This window comes from Sciurus carolinensis, chromosome 8 (genome assembly GCF_902686445.1).
Source record: "Sciurus carolinensis chromosome 8, mSciCar1.2, whole genome shotgun sequence".
NCBI classification, from domain to species: domain Eukaryota; kingdom Metazoa; phylum Chordata; class Mammalia; order Rodentia; family Sciuridae; genus Sciurus; species Sciurus carolinensis.
The window spans coordinates 21,287,603-21,307,865 of NC_062220.1; the positions used below are offsets into that span (position 1 = coordinate 21,287,603).

At 37.9% G+C, this 20,263-nt stretch overlaps 1 protein-coding gene across 1 annotated transcript in view; it reads right to left on the reverse strand.

Moving 5' to 3' along the window:
• Exoc4 (exocyst complex component 4) overlaps positions 1-20,263 on the reverse strand; it is a 778,625-nt gene that overhangs the window by 743,908 nt on the left and 14,454 nt on the right. Inside the window, exon 2 of the mRNA XM_047560350.1 lies at positions 7,448-7,637. Coding sequence (XP_047416306.1) covers positions 7,448-7,637 — 190 coding nt within the window. The remainder of the gene's footprint in view (positions 1-7,447; positions 7,638-20,263) is intronic.

Consider the following 20,263-nt stretch of genomic DNA (forward strand, 5'->3'; position numbering starts at 1 on the left):
TATTTCCCAGAAAAATAACCCATCAAACATGAGGAAAGAATAAAGGCATTTCCAGACACACAGGCTCTCAAAACCAATTTCAAATTAGTAGTAGCTTGGAACAGGATGTGGGAAAGAAGTAACTGCATAGAAGCAATAGGGAACACTCTAGAACAATGGTTACACATTCAAGGATATACACATTTGCCAAATCCACTGAACTACACTCTCAAAATATATGCATATTAATATATGTAAATTAGACCAAGACAAAGATGGGGAACACAGTCATTACAAAAAAAATAGTATGGAGGTTCCTCAAAATTAAAATAGAACTACCAGAAGATATACGAATCCCCTACTGGATATACAGACAGTCTCCAACTTATCACTGTTCCACTTCACAAGAGTGTAACAGTGATACAGCCTCAATAGAAGCAATACTTTGAATTTTGATCATTTACCAGATTAGCAATATGCTATCTGATCCTCTGATGATTCCAGGAAGCAGAAGCAAGATGCAGCTCTCAGCAAGCCATGCAATCACAAGGGTAAATAGCCAATCCTCCACACTGCACTATACCAAGCTAGAACGTTCAGTAGTTAGCATGTACTAAATGTATTTTTTAATTTATGGTATTTTCAATTTACAATAGGTTTATCAGAATGTGATCCCATCATATACCAAGGAATATCTGTATATCCAAGTGAATGAAATCAGTATGTCAAAGAGAGCTACACTTCCATGTTCACTGCAGCATTATTCACAAAGGTCAAGATGTGGAATCAACCCAAGTGTACATCAAAGGATAAATGCATCAAGAAAACATGGCGTGTGTGTGTGTATACACACTTATCCTCTAAGTGTGTGTGTGTGTATATATATATATATATATATATATATATATATACACAATAAAATAATGTTCAGTCTTAACAATGGTAGGATCTTATCATTTGTGACAACATGAATAAACCTGGAGGATGTCGTGCTTAGTGAAATAAGTCAGTCACATAAAGACAAATACCATGTGATATCACAAACATGTAAAACCTTAAGCTAAAGTCACTGAGAGAATGAATGGATGGATACCAGGGAACAGCTTGGAGAGATGTTGGCAAACAAAATTTCAATTTATCTAAATTCAAAATATCCATTGTGTACATGTTGACTATAGTTAATGTATTATATACTTGAAAATTGTTCGGCCTAGTGGTATAGCTCAGTAGGAGAGCCCACATCCCTAGCATGTGCAAGTCCCAGGCTTCAATTCTCAGCACCACAATAAATACATTAATTAAATAATTTTTAAAAAGAAAATTACTGAGATATTTTAAGTGTTCTCATTGCAAAGAACTATGTATATGAAGTAAGGCATATAATAATTAGCTTAATTTAGCCATTCAACAATGTATACATACTTCAAAATATCAGTCTATACACAATATATCTATATAATTTTTATTTGTCAATTTAAAATATTAAAAAGCTTTATTTTTAAATGAGGGAAAGGAAACAGGGGTATGCCTATCCATGAATAATAACATTCAAATATAAGAAATGTACCCAACTACACATAAAAATTTATCTCTCAAATCCCTGATCTAGTTTTATAAATGTGATGATGATATTTTCATTCTTTTTAATTTAAGAGAATAATTAAGATTGAAAAATTATGTTACTGTTTCTTCCTTAAAAATTCATGAAAAGTCAAGTTGTTCAAATCATGACATCACATATGGAGACAAGTTTTAGACCAATTTCCTTGGCTTCCTCAGAATTTTAGTAACTTCACATTTGATCCTCATCACCTGTCCAGTGATACCAAGAATTTCAGTTTCAATATACAAGACCTGCAAGTCACGCTAATTAGAGACTTCTAGAAAAAAAAAATAAGAAAAACAGGGTCCAAGAGGCTACTGTAAATAGAAATGAGAGATGATACAGAAGGCAGAGAAGCAGAGATTTTATAACCCAGCCTTGGGCAAGAAAACAAATAGGGGTTTTTTAAATTACAATGTCTTACCTTTGGGGAAAGGAGGGGAAGAGATGAGGATAAGAGGGGCTGATGCTACAGGCACAGGGAAAATGCTGGAAGGTTATAACATTTAAATTATACAATTAGAAAAGTACTGAATTAGGATTACGAAGAAAGAAGGCAGGTGCACCTCTAAGTGACATATTATCTGCAATAAAGTGCCCAAATAAGCAACTTATCAAAATTGTAGACCACAAAGATCCTGAAAATGCCCTGTGAACAAGGGATGGTCACTGAAGATGAATGTAAGTCAATATTATACTTAATTCTTTTTTTGAGGTGGGGAGGAATTCAGGGGCACTAGACCACCTAGTCACATCCCCAGTCCTAATTCATAATTTATTTAGAGACAGGGTCTCACTGAGTTGCTTAGTGCCTCACTTTTGCTGAGGCTGGCTTTGAACCCGTGATCCTCCTCCTCCTGAGCTGCTGGGATCACAGGTGTGCGCCACCGTGATGGACCTATTCTTAATTTTAGAAGTACAAAGTGCTGTTATACTATTTTTGCTCCCCTTTGGTAGTGAAAGTAAATCTACATATAAGTGCTTTCCTATGGGTATTCACCTGTTGAAAGTATCTAGCCCATTTTTTTCCATGGAATTTTATAGAAAGTGCCTAGAAAGAACAAACTTTAGAAACACCACTCACTATTCTGTTTAAAAGCCCTTTGGAACTATATGCTACTTCAAAATTACACTCATGCTTTTATTTCTCATGCTTTTTTCCCTTAGCTTTTTTTAAGCTGACATTCTAAGGTCTTAAATTCTCTGAGAGGCTCACTGCAACCCTATCCAAGGGCAATATCTCCTTTTGAGCTGCTGAGTTTGGGTACAGTTGAACTCAAAGCAAGGATTACCTCATGGTTCTTATGACTACACTCATGTACTGCAGACTACTCTGTTTTTAAATTATAATAACTCATTACTGCCTACTATTTACCATCTCCATTTCTAGAAAGCCGAAGCCTCTTCCCTTTTTCATACAAGCAGATAGGAAATTCCACCTTAGATGTGGGCTACAAAAACCATGTTGTTGCATTATGACACTCCTAATTTTAATTAAGGCAATTCTTCATTCTAGTTCCACCTCTCAAGGTATACTTTCATATAAAAGTCAAAGTTATTTTCTGTACATGTTAAGTAATGAGCATTGTATTACCAAATAATTAAGCCCTAACAACTTGATTATCACATACAGCTATTTCTTGTGACAGGCAACAAAAACAGGTTTTAGAGCTCAATCTAGTCCTAAGTGGGCAGTCAAATATGGGGTGAAATGTTAAGTGTACATCACCAAAGAACGGGGTCTCTGTGTCCTCCCTTTAGCCTACATTGCTCCTGTGATAAATATCAGATTGACTCACCTTTAAAAAATCTGAGTTATCTTAATACCTAGTACATCACAAAGAAACTCTCAGATTCAAATACCAACAAGTCTCCAACTTGTATCAACTCATATTCATCTATTTAGGTGTTGATGCTGCTATAATAGACAGTCATAATGAGAGACACTGGCAGAATCTCTGGATTCTGAAGTTTCCCAATGTAATAGTATCTCAATTTGACCAATTGTACAATGTCTTTTGTTTATCACTCACATTACTTGGCCTTGTCAATCATATATGGTATTTTATTTGCACATTTTTTTAATCTAGAGAACATTTCAAATAGACTTGACCAAGGTAAAAAAAAGCATGGACCATCTGGAAAGAGTCAAATCCACCTGTCAGTGCACATTTATCCTTCAGGAAATAGAATCTACTAATATAACACAAATTGATATATGAAAGTGATGTCAAAATGGGAACTAGAGCTGGATGTGGTGGCTGTAATACCCGTGGCTCAGGAGGCTGAGACAGAAGGATGGCAAGTTTTTCTGAGGCCAGCCTCAGCAATCTAGTGAGCCCCTAAGCAATTTAGCAAGACCCCGTCTCAAATAAATAAATAAAAATGCTGGGGATGTGACTCAGTGGCAAAGCACCCCTGGATTTAATCCTCAGTACAACAAAAAAAATGAGAACTGTAAGCAGTTCCATGGTCTCAAGTTTTATAAGGCAGTAACGCGCAACACATGAATATGAACATCTTCATTGCTCTTACTCCCCACTAGAACCTAGTCCTAGACCAACAGCGGTTCTGAGAAAAATATGAGTCATATGTCATTCCTATGCTCAAAACTTTACAATGGTTTCCCATACTGCTGAGTTAAAATCATAGTTCTTCTACTGACTTACAAGACCCTAGTGCCTTGGCCCCCTCTAATCTTTCTCCTGCTACTCCCTGGACTCCTCAGTTCACTCCAGCCTCATTGGCCTCCTCACTCCTCCAAACTTCTAATCATGACCCTGCCTCTGGACCTTTGTAGTTGCTATCCCTTCTTCCTGGAGTGTCCTTCCTGACCCTCTCTCTCACACCTGCTTTAGATGTTGGCTCAATGGTAACCTCGGTGAAGCCTTCCCTGACTTATGCAATTAAAAGAGCAATTCTCTACTTTCTTTTCTTCTTTTTCTTTCTTTTTCATTTTTCTGCATAGCATTTGTTACCATCTGTTATTTCATCTGTTCACTTATTTATTAGTTTTCAGTCTGTCTCTCCTGATTACAAAGTGGACTAGTATGTAAACTCCACAAGGACAGGAATTTTTGTCTGTTTTCATCACTTCAATACCCCAAGGCCTAGAACAATGCTGTCAGCACAAGGCAGACACTCACGATATAGAGACTAAATAAGTGTTGGTAAACATTATCTATTTGCTTATGTTCTCGTCTCTTCCCTTTCACATGCAATCTTCACGAGGACACAGACCAGTGCTTTCCACTTGTATAGTCCCAGCACCTGGAACAGACCTAGAAGGGAACCAGCACTCAACACATTTGCTGAATGAATTCTCATCACATTTTGGTTCAGAACAGAAAGAAAATCTCAAGTCTGCCTATACATTCTCAACATCTTGCTTGGCTCTAAAATAATATAGTCCACAGATGATGGAATCATTCACATTTTTAATTTAAAAAATGCATACCTATTATTTTGTATACAATCCAAAGTGCAATTAAAAACCAAAAAGGTAAGAAAGAGGAAAGGTAAGAAATATTACTGTTTCCTTAGTGATAAGAAATGGACTTTCATGGTACAAATTGTCAAATTAAGCAATGAAAACATTCACTCTCATTTTTGCCCAACATTTTTCTTCTCCTATTAATCAATTATTAAAGGCTTTTTTGCAAAGAGTTTCAGTCCCTTTTCTTTCCTCTTCCCAATATTGAAGCTAATTCTTAAAACTGAGTTGTATGACATTTACTTTCTTGAGACTGTCTGATGCGTAAAGGTTTCTTTTGTTTGTTTGTTTCCTTTTGCTCAGAACTGCAGCATACTGAAAATGAGGAAGGTAAGAAGACTGTGGCTACTAAAACAAATGCGCAGTCCTCAAGATGAGGCCCTTTCTCATACCAGGCGAATACTCTTTGTTTGCAGCAAAGATGCTATCGACTCAGAGTGGTAGGGAGCAAAGCAGAAAGCAATGTAGCACTTCCCTTGAGATCAGGACAAAGTCCATTCAGTCAACCAAACTAATCAGAAAACACAAATACCAAAAGGTCCTTCACCCTTGCTGTGATTACCCAAGGCAAAGCCAGAAGGTCAGCAGCTCTATACGTTCATTTTCTGACCCTTCCTGAGCTTAGTATATTGGGCCAAAGTGGACTACAGTTTACTTTAAATCTACAGCCACTGATTTATAGCTTTACCTAGTCTCACAGACAAATCCATTGTATGAACTCAACCACTTGTGAAGGCTAAGAATTATAGTATTCCTTTCCAAAATACCCAGTTATTTTTAAAATGTAAAGAGGTCAGTACATTTACTCAAAAAAGGGTAAGTGCTAAATGATTCTGAAACTAGACTCTTAGAGATTGAAAGTCATGCATCAATAATATTGTTAGAAGGATAATTTATGAATCTGCTTACAAAATCATAAGATGAACACAAGCCATTTCTGGGTAGATCTAGGCCAGGGAGTTCCCTACCAATCTCTAGCATAGGGCTATGAATCTGAGATTGATCCCCAAGAGGTGCTTGAAGAGCAGCAGCCAAATACTAAGGACACCACCAAGCATAATGCTCTGGACAGCTCACTCCAACACCAGATAAGTAGAAAGCACTGTCCCTTAATGTTTGGTATGCTTAATGTTTTGATATCTGCAAAATACCACTTGTTTTTTAATTTAAAAGAAATTTTACTGCTTTAAAAATGCCTGAAAATCAGCAGCAAAAATTCAGATTCAGGGAGACTATAGAGTTCAAATTCTGAATTTGTCAAGAGAATAAACATAATCATTCCTAGCAAAGAATCAATGTTCAATAAGGGTAGAAATTATTGTTACTCATAAAATATAGTATAAAAAAAGGTATTAAAGGAGTGATCCTAAAAATACACAGCTAAAAGGGGGTGGTGTAGTTCACTGGTAGACCACTTGCCTAGCACACGTGAGTTCCTGGGTTCAATCCCTAGTACTGAAACACGCGTGCGCACACACACGCACACGCACGCACACACACACACACACACACACACACACACAGCCAAGAACCACATAACTATGAGGTGACAAAACATAACCCTTACAAGATCAGTTCATCCCTTGACCAAATATAAAAATGTCCCTTTATGAACTCTCTTTATCCTTTAGGTACCCTAGGCAGGTTCCCAGGAATCAAAAGCTTTCAAAGAGTTATCACAAAAAAAAAGGGGGGTAGGGTTGGGGTGGGGGGCAGAGAAGAAAAAGAAATAGTTCCAAACATAACAAGGAAATTACAAATTAAAAATTACTACCAGTTCATCACAACCAAAGCACAATATTCAAAAATTTTGTCATAAACTTTTCATGTTTAATTTGTATGTTAGATTTCCTTTGCTTCACAAAAATACCAAAAATTCACACAACTACAGATAAATCACAACCAACTTCAAATTATGTTGCAAAACTCAAAGCTAAAATTTCAAAAAACAACCCAAAAAATGTTTTTTCAATTGCTACAGCAATATACCTACACCTGTAAAATAAAATAGGATATGAGTACAGTAAATACACTTGCTAGACTGAAATGGAGCCTCTAATAGGAAGAGGCCATGGAGTCTTAAAGAGCTTTCCTCTTTGGTTCAGATTCTTTCCAGGTTTCCCCAAGTTGAGGCCATCTTCCTTATGCCATTTCACACTGCAGAAGCCAAGGAGACAAAGAGGAGGGAAGGACAAGCCCAAGGTGTGCTCTGTGATCTTCCTCAGATGGACTTTCCAAACACGTGCAGAACTCTTGAAACTGTCATTATGGATCACTTGTTAAGAACCATTAGCCATGGCCCTGGCACCTCTCCAAGCACTCACCTGTACTAAAAGCAAGTGCCACACTCACCAGACAAGGAGGACGCCTACCTGTTTTATTTTATTTCGGGAGTTAGTGATGCGCTCTGTGATGCTTTGGTATGTGCGAATGGCTGTTGTCAGTTCTGTGTAGTGTTGCACAATCAGTTCATCCAGGTCACGATCACATTTCTCATAGGCTTCTTCAAGGCGACCCTTCTCATTTTCTCTGTCTTCAACATCATCACTGGTAGACAAAGTCCTGGTAAAGACAGAATATATCAAGCTGAGTACAACTTTTGCAAAAAGCAAAAGACTGTCAAAGCTGGGCGCAGAGGTGCATACCTGTAATCCCAGCAGCTCAGGGAGGCTGAGGCAGGAGGATCAGGAGTTCAAAGCTAGCCTCAGCAAAAGCAAGATGCTAAGCAACTGAGTGAGACCCTATCTCTAATAAAATACAAAACAGGGCTGGGAATGTGGCTCAATGGCTGAGTGCCTCTGAGTTCAATACCCAGTACCCACACCCCACCCCACCCCCCCAAAAAAAAGACTATCAATATGCTAGCACATGCTTCTTACCACCTGAAAAATATGACATCACCTTCATAGTAAATTCCAATAGCCCATCTACATGAGGTTGGGGCTTCCCTATCCAAAAAGATCTTCCTTTCACTTGTTTCCTTGGCCTTAGAATTTATTTTAATCAGATAGCAGATGGGCATGAACTTTGAGAGAGGTTGGGCGGCTCTTGACAATGTTTGAGTTAATCAGACTTCCTAACAATTCTATTTCTCTTAACCAATAAGACCTACAAACTTGACCAATATGACCTACAGAACTTGTAGAAATCATTTTCTTGGAAGAAGGATAACAGAAAAAGGCGCTTTTCCCCAACCCTAGACATTGTTATACAAAGGTGAGGTGTTCAAACACCAGCCATGGAAGAGAAAGTCAAGAGAAATGCCAAGTTGCCACAATTATGTCACTGGGCCATGGAAGCAGCCAGGTCTGAAGCCTCCTTACCTCAAGACTTCTTGTTAGGGGAGATAATATCTATTGTTTAAGTCACTTTCAGTTGGTCTTCTTTTATATGCAACTGAAAGGGTACTGATAAAATTACTCATACATTGAGGAACCACCTCCTAAAGAGTTCATTCCAATGACCTGAATTTCGTAGAACCCTCAGAAGCCTGGAAATAAGGGCACATCAATCTAAAATGCTACCACAGCAATAGCCTAAGTTATGCTAAAAGAGTCCCTGCATTTACTCTTCTTCAAACAGCATGAATAAGATTGATATGAATCAACAATAACCAGAGAATGCAAAAGATACACTTATTAAAAATCTTTCAATAACTTAGTTTGATACATGGGCCACAGATCTTTGTTTCCTCTATTATCTTTCTTGGATAATTTTTTTTTAATTTAGTATTATAATCAGTGACAAAAAAAAAAAACTTTTCCTCTTATCGGTTGGCTGTGGTAATTTAGAGTTTCATTAAATTCCCTCAGATTTGTCAGCTTGTACATTCAGCCTGGTTTCTTTCATTTATCTTTTAATTTAGGGAGGGGGATATTTTAGGCTCTCAATGATGGATGCAATCAATTATAAGTCCATCATTAGAACTGCTTTCAGAGATGGTATGTCAGCAAATCAATCACATATCCACTTCTAGATACTTGCAAGCAAAATACTGTACAACAGTCTTCTCCAAACTGTCATTCAGAGCAAGGATCTTAATTCATGAGCCACACAATATATAAAACTTCTTTTTCAATTTAGAAGAGAATTCAGGAGGCCAGTCTTCGACTACAATCCAACCTCCAAATGAAGTCTGTAAGTGTGATAGGCATGCCAAGAGACCAAGTGTTGCAGTAAAAGAAATGTAATGAACAAAAAGGCAAAAGCCACAAAGGACAGTGTGGGATACTCAAGAAATCAACATTACAGGGAACTATAAGTCAAATTAAGGAAGGGTTTTATCTTTATCATGCCAAATCCTGTTTCCTCATCTATAAACTGGTGATTCTACACCACACTACATCCAAGGTTATTTTTTGGGTAGAGAATACCACACTACTATTTCACTACAAAGTAAATCAAAGTGAAAAATTCCAGGAAAACTTAGTTTCAAAGACAGAACTACCAAGATTACTTGCAATATTTGGTTACAGAGTAGCTGAGCATGTCTTCCACTTGTTTCTATGATACATAACTTTGCTCTTTAAATCTGAAACCTTCTAGGCTATTAATCTAAAGTGAAGCACAATCACAAAATGCCTTCAATTTATCAACTGTCCCAAAGGTAAGAGTTCTTGGATTTTTAACTCTATCCTTTCCCCCTTGTAACATCAAGCAGTCACAGATTTTCAAAGTTACACTGCATAAGTCTGCCATCTTGACAATGCTTTTCATAATTCTTTCTCTCCACCACTGTTTGAAGGAAACACGCCAAACATTTCACATTGTTTACCTTAACCAGTTAGAATTACCATTAAGGAAAATGTCAGGCCCAAAGAGGACACATTCTCCGGCGTCAGCTGTCACTGCAACATATTACTGGATCATTAGGAGTTATTTAGGAAATAGAAGGGGGTACTAAAATGAAGATAGAGTGAAAATTGGGTCTATAGGGGATTTTTGCTGCTATTTTCATTTTTAGAGAAAATATTTGTGTAAGAAATATCCTGTGCCAGATATGCCCACCATTTGAAATTCACCATCTTGATGTAAACTAGGATGAATAACATTTTGTCGTTAGTCAAAAAAATTATGTTATAGAACTCTGAAAGCACATAAAAAGTTTTTTTAATCAGAGAAAAAGGCAGTAGGATAATAAAAATATTAATAGTCTCTAATATTTATATAGGCTTACTAGCTGCCAGGAAGCAGCTGTGTTGCACATTTTATAGAATGTATGTGTAATCCCTCTGGAAGGGGTCCTGTTATTATCTTCCCCGCCCCCTTCTTACAGTGGAAGCAGCTCAGATTTGAAGAGGTCACACTAATTTACCCTTCCTCACACAAGAGTGTAAGGGACAGTACAGAGATTTAAAACCCAGGTTGGTCTTTTGCAGATTATGTTCCAAACCGCCAGAGTCAAAATGCCTGGATAAGAATCCTGGCACTGCCACATTTATTACCCGTATGACCTCAATAATGGCATATCAATTTACTCGTCTACAAAATGGAGACAATAAAGATACTTCCTTATAGGTTTATTGGTGAGAATTAAATTAGATGAAACTAGGCCTGGTATACCATTATCATTCAACAAATGTTAGTTAGAGTTGTCAGCTATTATTTTTATACTAGTCGTAGCATAGATTGAGTATCCCTTATATGAAATGCTTGAGACCAGAAGTGCTTTGGATTTCAGATTTTGTAATATATGTGTATGAAAACCAAGACATCTTGGGGAGGGAATTCAAGTCTAAACTTTGAAATTTGTGTTGCATGTATACCTTATACATATAGCCTAAAAGTAATTTTATACACTTAATTTTGTGTATGATAATAAGCTTCATGGTGTGGAATATTCCATTTGTAGCATCATGTCAGTGCTCAAAAAGTTTAGGATTTTGTAGTACTTCAGATTTCAGATTTTCAGATTAGGAAACTCAACGTGTTAGCAGAAGCAGCAAATACAGCAGCATTTTTCCAGAATAAAACAGGAAGTGCATCTCTAGAGACAAATCCCACCACCCCAAAATGCTAGACCACTTAGTGCTGGGCATGAGACTTAACTCCTCTAACTCCTACTTTTCATTAATGTCAAGAATTGTGAAGAGTCTAAGACTTTATCCTATTGGCAACCTAGCAAGTTAGCCTGCCAAAGCTCCATTGCTACTGACAGAAGATACAAACTTCCAGAGAAGACTTTAGTCAGAGACTAAAGACTTTGCTACTCACAGCATAGTAAGCAGCATGAGAATCAGTGTAACTGTTATCAGTTCCCAATGGAGATTAGGCAGGCAGTACCAAAGGATGCCTGACCCACAAAGGAAGTTCCTGGAGAAGAATCCTGCAAAAGCCTGGATCTTTTCTATGGGGCTGAAAACATACTTACCCTTTAATCCGGAGGGACGGACTATCTTTCAAGGTTGTTTGTGAAGCAAACATCCTTAACAAGATAGTCTAAAACAAAAAGTGCTCAGTGCTTTGCTCACAAGAACCTCAGAAAAACAATGGATCCAAAGAGAACTGTCTTCCAACAATAATGAAACCTAAGTCACTGAGTTCCTTTAAGAACTGAATGACATGGTGGGTGGTAAGGATTCATTTCTAGTCTGTTTTCTTTTCTGCAGAATGAGAAGAGAAATACAATGTCTCACAAAGTAAATATATGGAAAATGAATGAATGATAGACCATAAACTCATGAAGCAGAAAGTTTCTAAAGTTCTCACTCATATCAGCAAAACCCAGCAAATTTCAGTGTGGGATTATCTTACTTTAAAACAGTCACTTAAACTGAACTAAGAGTAGGGTAAACAGAACATCTGTCACCTAGCTCATCCCACCGGCCAGGTCAGGAATCTCTCTTCATCTTCTAAGCCTCTGTGTGATGTGAAACTCACTAGCTCACAGAGCAATTCATTGCAATTTTGAACTCTATTTGTTATAAAGCCTTTCATTAAAATAAAATAAGCATCTTTACAATTTCTACCCATTTATCCTAATTCCTTTTCAGTAACACAAAATAAGCCTGTTCCCTCTTCCATAAAACATCCCCTCCAACGTCTCCAACTGCTTCTTCCATGTCGTGTCTCCCAAGGAATCTACCATCCTTGCTGCTGTCCTCTGAAGTTCCCTCAAAAACAGTTGACACTCTCACAGAACTTGTTGTGGGCCAGGCATTAATCTAAGTGGTTTAAACATTATTCATTTATTCCTGATAACAACTCTATGAGGTAGGTACCATTATTATCCCTCTTTTTAAAGATGATGAGATTAAGCTGTTTGTTCAAGACACAGAGCTTTTAAGTAGCATGATCAGAACTTGAACCTGGGCCACCTGGCTCCAAAGTTCAGCTCATGAGGGCCTCAACAATCCTGCTTTTCAAAATGTGCCCAGAACTGAACACAACTGCCAACAGATTAGGTATGAAATGTCCCCTGAAGACCCCTGTGTTGAAGGACTGGTCTCTAGTCCTCCACACTACCGGAAGGTAGTTGAACCTTTAGGGCTGGGACCTAATGGAATGAAGTTCCGTCACTGGGGCAGGCTCCTAAAGGAGATACTGGGGCTCTAGCCCCTCCTCTCTTTCTTTTCACTTCCTGGCTGCCATGAGGCAAACAAGCCTCCTCTTCCGACATGCTCCTGCCACAAAGTTTTATACCGCCATAGGCCCAAAGCAAAATACCAGGTAACCATGGGCTGAAGTCTCTAAATGAGTCAACAGAAATCTTTTCTCCTCTTATGTCGATTATTTTGTCAGTGACTGAAAACTGCCTGACCTAATAACAAACTTCCAAACTGAAAGAGGATTTCGTATTCCATTAAATGGACTCTATATTCCAAATAATCTAGCCTAAAACCACACTGTATTTTTAAAAACATAGAATCCAAAAATAATCTGACATCCCTTTGGCAGTAAACCCTGATAAGCCAGCTCTCACTCATCTTCTACTTGTGAAATTTTAAAATAAAATGCAAAAGTTTACATTCAACCCTGTCTCCTGTTGAAAAAGAAGGTAAAAGTGAGGCGCAAGTACAAATTATTGAGTGTCTATAATACAACAGGCAATGCAGTTATTTTGTATACAGAAAAGAACCCTCAAAATAGTGTAGTGAGTTGGATAGTACCATCACCCTTTCCACAGTTAGGGAATCAGAGGCTCAGAGAAGTAAAGTAATCTGCACACATACACACAGTTAATAATGCCAGAGTGGAATTAAAGTATATCTATCCTTAACTCCAAAGTCCATGCTCTTTCTTCTATAGATGTTACAAAATCCTATCTTACCTGCCTTCAACTCCCAAGATGCAGAACTGCACCCTAACTATGCTATAGCACACATGGAAGGAGAAGAGTAGACAGCTAGAGATGGACTCTGACCACCAAGCAGCCTTTTTTTTTTTTTTTTTTTTTTTTTTTTGCGGTCCTAGGGATCAAACCCAGGGCCTCATGCTTGCAGGGCAAGCACTCTACTGACTGAGCTATATTATATCTCCAGCCCCAACCAATCAGCTTTTTAAGTACTAACAGTCTTGAATCTGGAGGTTTTAAAGCATGAGCTAAAAGACATGAGCTGGTCTAGGGATATAACTATGGTAGAGCACTTGACTAGCATGTGCAAGGCCCTGAGTTCCATTCTTAGCACTGTAAAAAATAAAAAATAAAAACAATTAAAGAGCAAAGACCAAATGGTTTAAAATTGCCATTCCAAGATGCATTCCAATTACTGAATCACTCTTTAAATTTTTTCCATTCCTACCTCAAAACAATTATGATTTACAAACTATTGTCAAATTCATGGAGTAACATAAAAGAATAAACCAGGCTGCAGTGAAGCTGGACACAGAGACATTTCTGGATCACTAAGAATTTTTCACAAAGACAGCTCTGGTATTTTACATGATGAATTACATCTCTAACCATGACTAATTAATCCCCAGAAAGGAATTTATTTACCTAATGGGTTAAAAGGGCCACAGTACATTCAGCTACTGTGAACAAATCCATTGGAACAACAATGTTATGTGGTTCCAGTGGATTCACAAACTATCAGATCCAAGAGAATCCTATAAACAAATATTAAAATCCAGAGTAAATAACTGGAGATTGAAAACTGAATTTATCTATTTCCTTTTCTTATACTAGCTTCTGTATTTCAGTTGGCCGGTCAAATGTTTTGAAAAGAAAATAACTAGTCACCATCACTGGTTCCTTCTATGGAGCAATTTTGCTTTCAGTTTGGACTTAATAGGGTAATGGAGTCCAGACAGGAGAAAGCACATGAAAGTCGATATTATTCTTTTAAAAGACAAAAAGGAAGATCAAAAAGAAAAAACACACCTATGAAAATAAGGTTAGTCACCAAAAAGTGACCCATCACTCAAGGGGAATAATAGCTTTCAGTCAAAGTCAGAATAAAAGGATGCAAAAAAGAAAAAAAATAATACAAATCTAGAATGCTACCATTAGGAACACACCAGAAAACTTCTTCTACCCTCATCAAATAAATCAAACAAGAGGCAGTCATGTAAACATCAAATGGACACAAGTTCTGGAATGCACAAATACAGATTTAAACAGGGCTCTGCAACTTTAAACTACTTGACCTTGGGCAAGTTACTTAATCTCTCGGGGACTGTTTTTTCTTTATAAAACAGGCACCTCACCAGGATGTAAAAGAGATTGGAGAGGTGTGTGAATGTGCTTTGTAAAATATAGAATATATAGAAGTTCAGCTTTTTAAAAAACTATTGGCTGATACATTATTAGAAACAAAATTTTTAAATCTTATGAGTCACGTTATTAGCACGAATCATCTAAAGCCTCCCCCATTCTAAAGTTCTTGAGGATATTAATCTATGAACTGAGATCAAAACTTTTCTGTGTATTATTACAGTCCCTGGTACATCAAGTGTTTAGTAAAAGCTACATGAGCAGCTGCAAGATGCAGAATCTGGTGAGGTCACAAAGACAACTCCCTGCCTTAAGAAATAACTGCAACTAAATTATCTCACAGGAAGAAATGCCTCCTCAAAAATCTCTACACAAGGACAAGCAATAATTATGGTGCCCCTATTTAATTCATTGAATCACTGAACAAATATTTATTAAGCATCTATTACTTACCAGGCACAGTTCTAAGGAGCTAAAGATACAGCAGTAAACAAAGCCAATCATCCCTCATGAAGCTTGCATTTCAGTTAGAGGGAGTCAATAAAGCATAGAAGCAGACTGTAGCTAGGGAGTCCAGGAAGGACCTCTCAGATGAAGACAGCATTTGACTAGAGTTTGCTAGGAAGTGAGGGAGAAAGTCAGGCACTATCTAGGGAAGCTGATTCCACAGACAATAGAATAGAAGATGCACAGGCCCTGAAGGAGGACATGTTTGAGAAAATGGGAACAGCGAGGAAGTTAATGTGGTTTTACAGATTCCAGGAGAGTGACAGTGACAGTAGAGGTCAAGGAGGAAACTGGGAGCCAAACCCGGCTCAACTTTGTAGGATTTTACTCTGGGTGTTCCTTTAAGCCACTTAGGGGTTAACATGCAGCCAAAGAGCCATAACTTAACAACCAGCATTTAGTGGTGAAACTGAAGAACAATATTTACATTCAAATTTCATCTTAATTATATCCCACCTCAAAAATAAAACTGAGATGGTTTGTGCAAGAATATAAATGATAAAATGAAAATATACATGACAAAATGGGACTACAGAGATGTAGGACAAAGCACAAGCTGGTTATATGGCCAAAAATGGTTTATATGAAATGAGCCCCTAATGTAAATCTGAGTCTTCAAGTAGTCAAAGCAAAAAGGGAAACAGTGTCATAATTCTCCATCTCAAAAAGACAGACTCCAGGTCTCTAAGGAAACAAACTTTATACTAGTCTAAATTCTAAAAGAAATCTTTTACTTAAAATAAGAGACATTATCAAACATAGCAAATGATGTCCTCAACAGCCCTCTGAAAACAAAGTAACAAATTTTACATCATTATTTCTTTTGAGTTCCTTCAGGAATATAACATTAAAATCAACTTGGGTTGAAAGGTTTTGAAAGACTGAATGTGGTCTACGTGTGAAGTTTTCAATGATTCATTTTAATCGAAGGATAAAATTTAAGGAATTTATAAAACTAAATGGATCAAATCGTTTTATTAATTTCCCCCTCTCAGCAAACCTTTTGTTAGTTCAAGTCAACCAACTAGCAACTCTTTGAAATTAAGTGTTGGTATGAGAGGGCCATCAGAAGACTATTAAATTTCATAAGCCAGAAATCATCCAGTAAGGTTGACAACTGATGGTGATAAATTAAGAGACTGACCAGGGATTTTGCCTGGACCTCAAGATTTTCAGCAAGTGATGACAGAATATCACTTTGGAAGCAGTTTAAGGTATGTTTATCAAGTAATAAAAGAGTTCCTAAGGTATACCTGTTATATCCTGAAACCCTCCACCCTCCCACACACAAGTATATTGAAACCTCAGCCCTCAATGTGACTGTATTTGGAGATAGAGTCTATAAAGGAGATATAAAGGTTGAGGTCAGGGAGGGGCTATCTCAGAAGAGGCAGCAGAGAGCCCTCCTCCACACTCTCCCAGAGGAAAGGCCACATGAGGACACAGCAAGGAGGAGGCCACCTACAAGCCAGGCAGAGGCATCACCAGAAACTCATCCTGAGACTCCAGAACTGTGACAAAACACTTTCCATTGTTTATCCCATACAGTTTCTGGTATTTTCTGACAACCTTACACCATATCATGAAATACCAGCAATGTTATGTGGTTTGGTTAAAATCTCAGGCAGGGCCTATCATCCACCATTTGCCTGCCTCTTGCCTGTCCATCACCTGCCTTTCACCTACCCATCATCCACCACCCAAGGTTCACCTCCCGATCGTCTGACAGCTGCCAGCAGACTGCCCACAGACCACCAGTGGAGCGTCAGCTGCCTGCTGTTGCCTGGAAGTTCTCTGTCACAGTACCTGCAGGTTTGGTTACACGTGGCTGCCACCATTTTGAGACAACAGCCAGGCCCCATAGGACCCCTGGCCGGACTGACTGAGCCCCGTCTCCAGGACCCCTCAGTCCGACCGATCACTCCCTGCCTTTGGGGCCCTCACATCGACTGACTGCTCCCTGCCGCCAGGACCCCCAGACCAACTGACTGCATCCTATCACCGGGACCCCAGACCGACTGATTGCACCTGGCCTCCAGGATCGCACAACCACACCAAACACACCCGACCTCCAGGACCCCTGCCTGACCAACGGCACACCGCCTCTAGGACCTCCAGCCAACCACGTCCACATCCCGAGCTGCAGCTCCCCATTTGCCAACACATTCGAAGCCAGAGTGGCCATCTTGGATAATCCTGGAAGCCATAGTTCCGATCTTTAATTGGGGCAAATCCCATCCTGAGATGCCTGCTGGAGGCTTGAAGCTCATTGTCAGTTACCTCTCATGCATAAAGCTACTGAAGACTGGGAGGTTTGAATACTATATGACAGTTATACTGTAGATTGTCTTGCTTCTCCTATTGAACAATTTTAAGTTTTTATTTCTTCATTATTATTTTTTTTTGGCTCTCTTTTACTTTTGTTTACCTGTTCCCTCAGAGTCTCTTTCTCCATTTTTGCATGCTAACATCCAATTTCTTTTGATTACACTTTCACCCATTCTCTTATCTAGAACTTCTGTATATTCTTTTCTTATCCCATTAACAGCCACATCCTACATCCCTCTGCATCCTCTTTGTCCTCCATTAGAAACTGCAGACCTTATTGCAAATCTGTTTGTTATACTGAAGATAATATTTGAACTCATTCTGTTTATTATGACAATTTTGTTATTGTCCTCATAGGGGCTATTTGGTCTAGGATTGCATAGTGTCTGAATTGGGCACTGCTAATATTGATCTCCCCTTAAAGAAAAGGTTTTGGAAACCTATAGGGTCACTATAAGCCTACAGGGAGAAATCTGCAATACCCCAGATATGCACTGCTAGAGGGGAAGATACATGAACAACATGAAAAAACAAGGGAAGAAAATGATCCAAACAAATCTAGATTCTATATTAATAGAATCCAATGACAGTATGGTAGAAGAAATGTCAGAAAAGGACTTCAGATTATACATGATTAATATGATTTGCGAAGCAAAGGATGAGTTAAGAGAGCAAATGCAGGCAATGATTAATAATACCAATAAGCAGTTGAAAGAGCAACTGCAGGAAGCAAAAGATCATTTCAACAAAGAGACAGAGATTCTCAAAAAAAACCAAATGGAAATTCTTGAAATGAAGGAGACAATAAACCAAATAAAAAATTCAATGGAAAGCATCACCAAAAGACTAGACTTGCACTTGGAAGACAACCTCAGACAATGAAGACAAAATATTTAATCTTGAAAATAAAATTGCCCAAACAGAGAAGATGGTAAGAAATCATGAACAGAATCTCCAAGAACTATGGATCATGAAAAGACCAAATTTAAGAATTATTGGGATTGAGGAAGGCACAGAGGTACAAACCAAAGGAATGAATAACCTATTCAATGAAATAGTATCAGAAAATTTCCCAAACCTGAAAAATGAAATGGAAAATCAAATACAAGAGGCTTACAGAACACCAAATGCACAAAATCACAACAGATCCACACCAAGGCACATTATAATGAAAATACCTAATATTCAAAATAAAGATAGGATCTTGAAGGCCGTGAGAGAAAAGCATCAGATTACATATAGGGGGAAACCAATACAGATAGCAGCAGACTTCTCAACCCAGACTCTAAAAGCCAGAAGTGCCTGGACCAACATATTTCAAGCTCTGAAAGAACATGGTTGCCAACCAAGAATCTTATACCCAGCAAAACTAACCTTCAGATTTGAAGATGAAATAAAATCCTTCCATGAGAAACAAAAGTTAAAAGAATTTACAAATAGAAAGCCTGCACTACAGAATGTTCTCAACAAAATATTCTATGAGGAGGAAATGAAAAACAACAATGTAGGTCAGCAAAGGGAGGAACTACCTCAGAGAAAAACCCTCAAAGGACAAACCAAGCTAACTTAAAAACCAAAAATAAGCCCAAATGACTGGGAATACAAGTCATATCTCAATAATAACCCTGAACGTTAATGGCCTAAACTCATCAATCAAAAGACACAGACTGGCAGAATGGATATAAAAAGAAAGACCCAACAATATGCTGCCTGCAAGAGACTCATCTCATAGAAAAAGACATCCACAGATTAAAGGTGAGAGGATGGGAAAAAACTTACCACACACATGGACTCAGTAAAAAAGCGGGGGTTTCCATCCTTATATCAGATAAAGTGGACTTCAAGCCAAAGATAGTTAGAAGGGATAAAGAAGGACATTTCATACTGCTTAAGGGAACCATAAATCAGGAAGACATAACGATAGTAAATATTTATGCCGCAAACAATGGTGCATCCCTGTACATCAAACAAATCCTTCTCAATTTCAGGAATCAAATAGACCACAACACAATAATTCTGGGTGACTTTAATGCACCGCTGTCACCACTAGATAGATCTTCCAAACAAAAACCAACCAAAGAAACCATAGAACTCAATAACACAATCAATAACCTAGACTTAATAGACATATATAGAATATTCCATCCATCAATGAGCAGATTCACTTTCTTCTCAGCAGCACATGGAACCTTCTCGAAAATAGACCATATGTTATGCCACAAAGCAGCCCTTAGGAAATGCAAAAAAATAGAGATACTGCCTTGTGTTCTATCAGATCATAATGGATGAGTAGAAATAAATGACAAAATAAAAAACAGAAATTACTCCCACACATGGAGACTAAATAATATGCTATTGAATGAAACATGGATAACAAAAAACATCAGGGAGGAGATTAAAAAAATTCTTAGAGGTCAATGAGAACGACGATACAATGTATCAAAATCTCTGGGACACTATGAAAGCGGTACTAAGAGGAAAATTCATTGCATGGAGCTCATTCCAGAAAAGAATGAAAAGTCAACAACTAAATGACCTAACATTACAGCTCAAAGCTCTAGAAAAAGAGGAACAGAATAACAGCAAAAGTAGTAGAAGACAGGAAATAATTAAAATCAGAGCTGAAATCAATGAAATTGAAACAATTCAAAAAATTGACAAAAGTTGGTTCTTTGAAAAAGTAAACAAAATAGACAAA